This window comes from Myotis davidii, unplaced genomic scaffold, assembly GCF_000327345.1.
Source record: "Myotis davidii unplaced genomic scaffold, ASM32734v1 scaffold168, whole genome shotgun sequence".
NCBI classification, from domain to species: domain Eukaryota; kingdom Metazoa; phylum Chordata; class Mammalia; order Chiroptera; family Vespertilionidae; genus Myotis; species Myotis davidii.
Genome location: NW_006383016.1, coordinates 8660336 through 8672381, shown reverse-complemented (window position 1 = coordinate 8672381; position 12046 = coordinate 8660336). Strand labels below are relative to the sequence as shown.

Below are 12046 nucleotides of genomic sequence, written 5' to 3'. Positions count from 1 at the left end.
CATACACCCAGCAGCGCTGCTGATGCCTGAACGGTATGTGGAATGAAGTGGGCGGGCATTGGGAGGCCACTATGGCACGGGGCAAGCACTATGGGCAGTCTATCTGAAGTGTACCTGGCGTATAAGACGACCCCCCACTTGGAGGCATATTTTTCAGGGCCAAAAAATCGTCTTATACGCCGGCAAATACGGTAAGCACATATTAACCTTGGTAACAACATTCAGATTTAAACATAAAAATTTAAATATAGGAATCTCTAGAGTCTCTTTTAAAAAAATCACAATCTATATAAGCATCTTTCAAAAAAAACTTTAAAATGAATATTTGTACAAAATTATACACACTGAAAATTTTATGAAAACAGAATTTACTTGGTTGGTATAAGCCATTGCATTAGTGCATTTAACTCATAAAAGGTTCCTTCTAGCAAATTTAGAAGAAAGTAATCTTGCAAGTTAGAGCTATAATCTTTCAAAGTTAGAGCTGTTCCATTTCATGGTACAATATATATAAAACAGTGACATTTTCAAACAAAATAAAATTTGCAAAGGTATTTTAAACCCAATTCAATTCTATAACCCATCACTATAGAGGAGGTAATGACATTTAAAATTAGTGAAAATCAAAAAGCAATGCAACTACATAAAAATAATTTTAAATACAGATTTTTACTTTCAATATACAAATATGAGTAGGGTGGGGAGAACAGGGAATATAGTATTCTGCATCTCTATCCAAGTTCATTTGTTTCCCTCTTCTTGACTCATTTCCACTGAATACATGAAAACCTAATGTAAATCTCAACTAAAAGGGACTTTTCTAGGTTAGAAAGACAAGAGCAACAGTAATATATTGCTTCCCATTTATAAATTAGGAAAATATCTACTAACAATTTCTAGTAGTATTTATAATAACAAATTTGAAACTATTTTGATGACAGTGCTTTCTAAATTTATGGTATATGATAAATATGTAATAAATTTTGAACATCATTCAACTTATGTAACCACCATACTTCGTTCTATTGATCCACATATAATTCTCTATTAAAGTTCTTAATATCCATTACTTTTAAGTTATGCCTAAATTCAAAGCTCTTTTCACTTTGTTTAAAATATTTCCCCATACGCTTCCTATAATAAAAACAAAAGGATTACACAATGAATCCTATTATCTACACTTCCATTTTATTATTACTTACATGTGAATCTATAATTATAAAAGCTTAATATGCTAATTAGACCAGACAAAGCTGGGGCTGGGAGGGAAGCCCGGGTCCTGGGTGCCAGAGGGAAGTGGAGCCAGCAGCCAGGGGAAGGAAGGCCTAATCTTGCACGAATTTTGTGCATCGGGCCTCTAGTTTAAAAATAAGAGAGCATATTTCCCATACGTTCAAAAGTACAAGTGATATATTCAACCCTGCCCTAAAAATATAAAATTTATAGCAAGGTCCTGAAGCTTATATACCTGACAGAATGGGTGCAAAAATTACTCAGTTTAATAAGGGATGCAAAGAAGTAATGACGTTATAATTTAAGCATACAAGCAAAAGCCAAGCTGTAATTGTACCTCTCTGACCATATATTTTGCATGCCTATATCTCCATCTCTAACACCAGCATCATCTCCTTACTTTTAATTGGTCTCCCACATCCACTCTTATCTCCCCTCCATTCTATTTTCCAGAGCAGCCAGAGTGATTTTTTTAAAAAACAAATGTGATAGTACAAAATAAAAGCTTTAAATATCTTTCAATAACTCCATTGATCTTAGGCCTGAGCACAAATTCCTTCTCTAAAATCTTACATACCCGGAACACTGCTTACTCCCTTATCATCACCTGTTCCACCCTCTTTCTTCCCTTCTGTTCTGCACACTCTCAGGCTTTCTTTCCATTTCTCAAACTTGAGTATGCCTTTTCTTATCTCAGTGCCTCTGGACAATCTATCCCCTCTGACAGGTTTGCTCATCCCTGCCCACTCTCGACAAATTCCCCTTCTTTCTCACACATTCAACTGATAATTCTCACTATTACTTAATTCATCTAAAACATCAATTCCACATGTCAGCCTTTGTTGACCCTCTCCCTTTGCTTTATTCCTTCAGATCAGGTCTGGATCTCTGGTGATACATTCTTTTTTTTTTAAAAAAAAAATCGTTATTGTTCAGATTATTTCAGATGTTCCTCCCCCGCCCCCCCATAGCTCCCCCTCTACCCAGTTCCTTATAGCACAGAAATTTTCATTTTTTATAGCACTTACAAGAAGCATGTCAAACTCGCGGCATGTGGTCCACAACAAATATTTTTGTGGCCCAGCCACTATAACAGTATATAAGAAAATTTCGTAACTTATTTTTACAATATCCTGTTATACATACTTATTAATAACAAACTACAAAGTTCGCTAATGACTGATTACTATAATCATGTTGCATTCATTTCCCTTATGTGCCTATGCACAGGTTCACCATTTCCACTAATACTAGCAGCGAATATTTTAGCAGCTGATTGCCATGTCATTAGTCTTGTACTGACTTGTTTGGTGTGTGCCACAGGAAGTATTTCACTTTTGGAGAGCAAAAAAAAAAATAGGTTTATCTGCGTTATGCTTATTAGTTGTGCAGTTATTCAGTGTCTGGCAAGTTAATGTTCAAGAAAAAAATATTAATTTTTATTAAAATGTTCTATTATTTTGTTAACGATTATTCATTTATTTCAGCCAATTATTCATTTTATTAAGCATGTCTCTATCGAAATAACCTACGTTTCTATAAAAATTGAAGCTTTTTTTGTGTGTGGCCCACATAGACTTAAACCTTGTTTATTTGGTCCGTGTTAGCCTTTGAGTTTGGCATTCTTGACTAAACTGCAGTTAAATAACTCAATTACTTGAAATAAATTCAATTACTGAGGTAAAAATCTAGGAAAGTCAGGGACTTCTATTCTGTGTTTATTTTATTCACAATGGTATCCCTGATGGCTAAGTAATGTATTGAACATCTGGGGACACTCAATACATATTGATTTAATGATCCCTCTTTCAAGGTCAAATCTGTCTGAAATTTTCAGGGTCAGGTGCTTGAAAAATAGCACAAGACACATACAACAGTTGCTTCTTTACTCCTTACAGTTCTGAAATAAAACATAAACTAAGCTTTTTTTGCCTCTCTAAATCCCTAAGCTACTTCATGCTAATACCTAAAAAGGGCAATGAATGTCCCAAATATGTGGGCTGCAACTGAGCTGATATAAATTACTTCGCTGGTTCTATCTATTCTAAGCAGTGTACAGCTTATCATCCCACAACCACACATAAAAAAACACACCTCCAAAATCAACAAATTTATGTAAAAAGCACTGGACATGTACAAACACATACATGTACCCACACCCACACACATATCCTTAATTAAAGAAAGATTCATCATTTCATTAGTTGTGAAATTCAGCAAGTCACATAACTCCCCAAGGTTTGTTTTCTCTAAGGACATTCAGGGTTTTAAGAATCTATGATTGTATTATCTAAATACACACACACACACACACACACACACACACACACACACTAAATGGAAAACCGGTAACTGGCATATACTTGTAAATCAAAATATTTGATCAGAAGAGGGAGTTATGAATACATTTCATTTAACTTCAATCATATAAATCTCTCAAAATTAGGCTAAGACCTTTTATTTGAATAATGTTTTGCTTAGTGATATTAATGTAGTCTTTGTCATGGAAAAATCATTCCCACACTGCAAAAGTTACGCTTTTCTTTTAAGTGGCATGACAACTAACATTTGTGAACAAATCTGAATCCTTCCAAAAAGTCCTTCAAAACTCTTCACCAGTATGTCATAGTTGTCTTTTGCACACCTAATTCAACTGCAATCTATCTAGCAACTAGCTATGAGTAAAATTCCAAAGCGAGTGACTTTGTTTTCATAGGGAATACCTTGCCATACTCCCTTCCATCTGGACAGGAGTAAATTATATGATTATAATACAGGTTCAGAAGCAAATACAAATTTCTTTTTTAACACAATTATCTTTCTCCTCTAAGTCACAAATGTTCAGCTTGCACCACAGACCAATTGTATCAAATTTTCCTTCTTTTTCCCACATTCACTTGACAATTTTCACTTATACTTAATCTAAACCATCAATCCCGCCGCAGGTCAGCCTTTGTCGATCCTCTCCCTAAAATACATAAACCAGGCATCATACAACTGACTTTTGATAAGCTTAAAACTCAAAAGATGGGAACAGAAGTAGACAGAAATACTAGAGAGTGGTCTATTAGCCTAGCTTTATTGCTAGGGATATAAGTCAGTATATCCTACAAAGAGAATGAAGAATATTGGCTAACTAAATGTAAGTTAAAAGAATGATAGTAATATAGAATTGGTACCATTCCAAAAATAGCTTAAAAGTTCATTGATGATAACCATACACAGAAATAAGAGGTTCATCAAACAATCTATATATATAAAGAGCCAGGGGCCGTCACATCTGAACGGATGACTGAACAGGTTAAGTGGGGCAACAAGGCTAGAAGGGGGGTTAGTGAGAAACAACCAAATGACTGAACACTAGGCTGTGTGGGACGACCAGGCCGGCAGGGGGGCTAGTGAGGGACGACCAAATGACAGAACACTAGGCTGCATGGGGCGACCAGGCCGGCAAGAGGGTTAGTGAGGGACGACCAAATGACTGAGCAGCAGGCTGCGTGGGGCAACCAAGCCAGCAGGGGGGGCAGTGAGGGGCAATCAGGCCAGCAGGAGGCGCAGTTGGTGACAACCAGGCCGGAAGGGGGAGCTGTAAGGGGTGACCAGGCTGGCAGAGGCGTTTTGGGGTGATCAGGCTGGCAGGGGGGCCAGTTAGGGGAGATCAGGCAGGCAGGCAAGCAGGGAGGAGCCAGTGGTCTTGGATTGTGAGAGGGATGTCGGGAAACCGGCAGTCGGACATCCCCTGATGGGTCCCGGATTGGAGAGGGTACAGGCTGGGCTAAGGGGACCCTGCCCCCCATGCACTGGGCCTCTAGTATTGTAATTTAAATAGGATTAAATAATAAACAGTATTTAATTGGAGAAAGAAACAGTATAGGAATGAGTAAAGGCAATGGAATGAACATGTATATGGAAGAGTCATTGTGTAGACTTGCCTGACTAGAGAAGTGGGTGACCGTTTGGCAGTAAAGGCAATCTTCACATTCTTGGCAGAATACCTTCTTGGAAAAGGTCCTTTTGTCAAAATGATAAAAGTAAATACTGACTTTCCCATAGACACAATCCTATTATAAACCATGTTCGTAATGCTACATATTTTTTCAGAGAAATGACTACTAAGACCTTATTTAAAAACAGTTAAGAATGTCACAGTACACTATTTACTTAAAATTGAACATAAAATAAAGAACTTTCCAGGAAGAAAGGAGAGAGAGATAGGAGAGAGAGATAGATGAGAGAGAGAGAGAGAGAGAGAGAGAGAGAGAGAGAGAGATTTAAAGATACATTAAACAATAAAGGATATAATAACCAATCACATAAAATTAAAATAATATGTATCAATTTCCTATATAAGGCTTTTTTATGTAAAAAATCAGGTATTTTTAAAAAATATCATTAGTGTAGTAAAATTCATAGTTTTTCTGGGTAGATTTCGACAAGTATTTTTGAGGAGATGTTGATAAAAGTTTAATTCCACGAAAGGATTTTTGAATCAATTGACCTACAGGCATGTTTCATGGAAAGCAGTGGCCTATGTATGAAAGAAGAAATTTCTTCCTCCTTGAGCCACTGAATCAGGCAGCATCTTCCCCCTCATAATTCACTGTAAGAAAGTATATACATAAACCTAAAAAAATAAATAAGAAAATAAAATACATAAACCTTTGTTTCCATCCTTCTAGAGTACTTGAGAAACTACTTTGTTATGTCAAAAGCGTCAACCTGAAATTGAATTTGAGTCAAATTTTAAAAGCACAGAATTATAAGCTTGCTGCTAAATTAAAAGAATACCCCTTCTTCCAACCTCAATTCACTCATAAATACTACGTTACATATCTCTACAGTACCTTTGTTTCCCTTTTAAAACCTATAAAGATTTAGTTATAAAATAAACTGATTTTTTTACAACACTGTAAAGTATATGATAGTCTAACCACTATGCTGTACACCTGAAACTAATACAAAATAATAGTGAATAAAAAAGAAATAGAGCTGAAGATCATTTTTATTTATATTTTTGTTTTCTTTTTTTAAAATATATTTTTATTGATTTCAGAGAGGAAGGGAGAGTGAGAGATAGAAACATCAGTGATAAGAATCATTGACTGGCTGCCTCACGGATGTGCCCTACTGGGAATTGAGCCCATAATCCTGGCATGTGTCCTTTCCTGGAATTGAACCATGACCTCCTGGTCCATAGGTCGATGCTCAAGCACTGAGCCATAATGGTTGGGCTCTATTTTTTTGTTTTCTAGATCAAACCACCAAAGCCATGTTCCCACAAAATAAGTATACAAGAGTAGAAGAAGTTTTGTTGTATCATTGACAATGAGTTTTTGAACTCCTTTCAACTTACGCATCCAAATCACAGTTATATTTCATCAAAATTTAGTTTTAGTAATATATGAGCTGATAATCTGATTAGGTCCTCCTCTAATTTTGTTGAAATTAAGGAATGAAAACCACCTGACTTCCAACTGGATTTGTTATGGAGTTATTAATTATACCCATTATTCTTTACTTTTAGTGACAGGGAGGGGTAATGGGGGGGTAAGGACACATATGTAATACCTTAATCAATAAAGAAAATTAAAAAGAAAACCAACAGGGTTCTTAATTTTCAATTTAGTGTTTTCTCTACTAACACCTCAACAACATGAAACTTCCTGACTCATAATATTTTTTTAAATGGTGGAAATGCAGAAAAATGTAAGCATGCAGCTTTAGCTAACCACATTAAAGAAATGGTACTTAGCACTCTACAACACCACATAAAAAGTCTAGTTCTATATCCCAGTGCTTCAAAGAAGTCAAATATCTAGACAACCTGGATCTCAGTATATAATGAACAACTTAGGTAGAGGAAACACATGAAGCACACTCCCTACTTTAGGGGTTGAATATAAAGAACACACAGCTGAAAGCCATACATGAGCTACAAGAAAAGGAAAAAACAACCTGGGGCTAAGGGTGCATCCTCTTCAGTATAACATATAAAAGTATTAAAAAATTGAATTAGCCCTAACTGGTTTGGCTCAGTGGATAGAGCATCGGCCTGTGGACTGGAAGGTCCCAGGTTCAATTCCAGTCTAGGGCATGTACCTTGGTTGTGGGCACATCCCCAGTAGGGGGTGTGCCAGACGCAGCTGATTGATGTTGCTCTCTCATCGATGTTTCTAACTCTCTATCCCTCTCCCTTCCTCTCTGTAAAAAAATCAATAAAAAAATATTTTTAAAATATTAAAATAATGCTGTTAAGAAGTTTAATAAATAAAGTTTTTAATAAATTTTTCTTAATAAATGAAACATTCCTAGCCCCAACAGTGAAATATATTAAAATTTTGTTGGGAAAAAATTAACATGGAAATCATAAACGGGAATTTAATTAACAAAAATTTATTATGTATTCATCACAAACAAAACACTATATTAAGCATTAGTTTCAAGATCACTTCCTAAAGAAAAAGATTTAAAGGCTGCCTATTCCAAACATGGCATCTAGAGCTGAAAAATAATGATTCTCATGTTTATGTCTTCATAGAACATAAAAAGCAGAGAAACAAGAATATGAATTTATTTTTAAAAAGTCATCTTAGATATAGTTATTGCTGATTACCAAATGTTTCTAATACAAGCCCATTTTGTAAAATGTATTTTCTTTCTTTAGATTTTCTGCATCAGTTATAATCAATCATAAATTCACAATCCAGAGATTACTGTTAATATTTTAGTGTCCTTAGTTTTAGTCTCTTTGCCACACATACAATTACAACTTTTTAGAGCTGAAATCATAGAGTATACACTATTTTGTATTACTTTCATTCTAATATACTTACTATTTGTTTAATAATGCTTCTTAAGTGTTTTAATGGCTGCAAAATTAATCTAGTCCAAAGGTCAGCAAACTTTTTCTCTAATGAGCCAAATAGCAACTATTTTAGGTTTTGCAGGCCATATCATCTCAGCAACAACAGTCAACTTTGTCATCTATAATAATAAAAGCGTACTATGCTAATTAGACTGGATGTCCTTCCGGATGACCTTCCAGATGAAGACAGGGCTGCTAGGGAAGCCCAGGTCCCGGGTGTGAGAGGGAAGCCAGTGCCTGCAGCCGGGGGAAGGAAGGCCTACTCTTGCACAAATTTCATGCATCAGGCTTCTAATTGTTGTATAAAACAGCCATGGACAAAGTGCAAAGTTATAGTATGAGTGTCCAATAAAACTATTTACAAAAAAGACAGCAGTATACTCAATAATAAAATGAAAAATAATTTGGAAATGGGGAAAAGTGACTGATAGTGGATACAGGTCATATGAATAGGCATTCCCTAAAGAAGATATACAGGTGACTAATAAGCACAAAATAAAATGCTTAATACCATTCGCTGTCATGGAAATACAAATAAAAACTATAATGAAATACCACTTTATACTCAGTAGGAGGGCTAAAATAAAAGAGACAGAAAATAACAAGCACAGATGAGGATATGGAGAAATTGAAACCCTCATGCATTGTTGGTGGGAATGTAGCACACTTTGAAAAACAGTTTGTAGTTTCTCAAAAGGTTAAACAGAGTTACAATATGACCCAGAAACTCCACTTATAGGTATACTACCAAGAAAAATGAAAACATATGTCCACACAAAAACTTGTGCACAAATGCTCATAGTGGCATTCCTCATAACGTTCCCAAAAGGTGGAAACAACTGAAAAGCCCACCAAGTGATGAACAGATAAACAAAATGTGGTATATCCATGCAATAAGCTGTTATTCTTATGAATAACTACTAATATATACTACAACATGGATAAACCTTGAAAGCACTATGTTAAGTGAAAGGAGACAATCCCAAAAGACCACATATTGTATTATTTCATTCATATAAAAAGTCCAAAATAGGCAAATCCATAGAGATAAAATGTAGATCAGTGGTTGCCTAGAGCCAGAAGTTTTGGAGGAATGGGGAAGGGACTGATAGTGGACAAAGGTCATTAAAATGTGATGAGGGTTCCACAACTCTGTGAATATGCAGATTTTTTCAATAAATACACAGTTGGCCCTCCATATCCCTGGGTTTCTCATCGATGATTCAGAGGGCCAAATATATGCACTGTTCCAGGCAAAAGGTCGTGAGAGAAATGGCAAAACTTTCAGAACATACCCCTGTCATTCCAGAAACAATGTTACAATTACTACCATAACCACGAATCTTGGGACATACATCATATTCATACTTCTTCCCCCAGGGAAAAACCCTTCAGGATGGAACACAGTGGCACTAGAATATATCTTCTTTCTGCTAATCTTGGGGTTAAGGGGAATAAAAATGGAGGGAGTTAGTAACCACTTTTCACTTTTAAGAGCAATAAGGTTCCTTATTCATTTGTAGCTGCTTACTGTTTCTACCACCTAATCTTATGCCCCTTCATAGAACTTTACTCATACTATGTCTCTTTTCTAGCATTTCCTTTATCCCTCTCTATCTCAATATAACCATTCTTGAAGACCAGTTTTGACTTCAATCCACATGAGATCTTCGTCAGTTACCCTGGCCTACTCTATCTCCAGATGAAAATTTGCTCAGTACCATACAAATGATGACTTTATTTCTCTCCATTTCATGTACCTTAATTTTGTCTCCCCACAGCACCACACATACACACACAAAAAAGGAATGAAAGCTAAGATAAGGTCAAAGAATCTTTATATATATATATCCTAGAAACATAAAACATAACAAAAATAGTAACCAAGATAGCCCTGGCTGACTGGTTAAATTGGTTGGAGCATCATACCATAACCAAAAAAAAGATTGCAGGTTCAATTCCCAGTCAGGTCAGGGCACATATCTAGGTTGAGTTCGATTCTCTCATCGGGGCACATATGGAAGGCAACCAATTGATGTTTCTCTCTTTCTCTCTCCCCTTCCACTCTCTCTAAAAGGCAAAGGTAAAATATCTTTGGGTAAGGATTAGCAACAAAAAAAAAGTGCTCTAGAAAGGTCTTCTTCCTCAAACTGCTACTAGAATAACAGGTGCTATACTAATGCTAGCTTAAGATATTATCATTCCAAAGTACTATCTCAAATGTGATGTCATTTAATCCTAACAACCTGATAAATACTATGGGTGATCATCAGATTCAAATAATTTATGTGTTTTGCCTAGTCAAGGCTATAGAGCTTAATAAATAATAGAGCTAAAGCTCACAATCAAGACTTTAAACTTTAAGTATATCCTCTTCTTCCTGTTGTCTCAAAATTAGCATTTCAATTTATGCTGATATTCTGTAATTGTTTCTCCAAGGTGATGAATAAATATAAACACTAAGTTTTAAATTTTTTCTAAGTATAAGTCCTTTTTAAAAAATGAAATCTATGGAAGCACTCAATAGGGTAAAAAAAGTTTTCCATACATTTTCAAGTCTTCATGAGCTCCTGGTTAATAACCCTATATAAGATTATTACGTGAAGGATAGGGGTGATAAGTTATGCTCTTGTCATATGCTTCCCAGTACATAGCAGAAAGCACAGAACAAGATTAAGAAATATTGGAATGATTGTAAAAAGTCCATTTTCTTGATATTGACATTGGAAACAATCAAGAGTTTCTTTTAAGATGAACATTTTAGCAGTAATAAAAAACTGATGAAAAGAAGAAAGGACAAATGATAGACAAATATAAAGTAATTCAGCCCAACCGGTGTGGCTCAGTGGTTGAGCAATGACCTATGAACCAGGAGGTCACAGTTCAATTCCTGATCAGGGCACATGCCTGTGTTTCAGGTTCAATTCCCAATAGGGGGCATGCAGGAGGCAGCTAATCAATGATTCTCACTCATCACTGATCGTTTCTCTCTCCTTCTTCCTTCCTCTCTGAAGTAAATAAAAATATATTATAAAAAATAAAACCATTCAGAGAGAAGACACAAACAAACAACTGCAGAGCCTTACTGTATGCTAGGAGCTTTACTTCATATTATTTTTAGCCTGAAAATAGCCTCTAAGGTAGTTATCAGTCTTTTAGAAGACAAAACCACGGCTTATAAAAAGCTGATTAATTTGCCCAAAGCTTAAGGCCAATGAAAAAGCAGAAAGATAAATTCAGATCAATCTAGGATGGAAGAAATCTGGCTCTTAGCCTGTAATCGCCCAAATATTTACCTTGATAGCATAGACTGATACAGAAAGGGGAAAAATTATGACATGAAGTTTAAAGAAAAGGGATTGGGGAATCAAAAATAGGAAAAGCACTGCAAAGAGAGGAAAGAAAGGTGGGAAGACGAAGATGAATAATCTAGATCGTGATATATCTGATAGGGAATGGGGGGAAAACAAGAACACTGGACTAAGAACAATCTAATGATAATTCTTCCTGTGTCCCTAACTAACCAGTTAATCTTTCTGGACCTTAGCTTCCTGATTTATAAGATTGTGGATGCTGGATGGCATAACAACTTAAATTTCTAAATTCTTTCACAATTTTCAAAACATTTCACAAGTATTGTTTTCATTATATTTCACAGAGCAGGAATTTGGTTTTACTACTGTATCCACAACACCTGGTTGGTACAAAATAGGTGCAAAATACTAGCTGAATAGATGAATTTGATCCTGACAATAACCCTGTGAGGAATATAGAACAGGGGCAGGTAGTATTATGCTAATTTTACATACTAGAGGCCCGGTGCATGAACTTCGTGCAGGGGGGGGGAGGGGGGGACACGCAGGTGGAGGTGTCCCTCAGCCCGGCCTGCACCCTCTCATAATACAGAGACCTTGGGGGATGTCCGACTGGCGGTTTAGGACTGATTTC

General features: G+C 35.9%; 1 protein-coding gene across 8 annotated transcripts in view; it reads right to left on the bottom strand.

Moving 5' to 3' along the window:
- The window catches only part of SNX13 (sorting nexin 13), an 87310-nt gene that overhangs the window by 59177 nt on the left and 16087 nt on the right, over positions 1-12046 (bottom strand). For 2 of the 8 annotated variants that reach the window (XM_015558173.1, XM_015558174.1), the window contains exon 3: positions 5166-5244. The exons of 5 other annotated variants lie outside the window; for them this stretch is intronic. In XM_015558173.1, coding sequence (XP_015413659.1) covers positions 5166-5244 — 79 coding nt within the window. The remainder of the gene's footprint in view (positions 1-5165; positions 5245-12046) is intronic. One more of the 8 variants, XM_015558175.1, reaches the window with a different exon arrangement.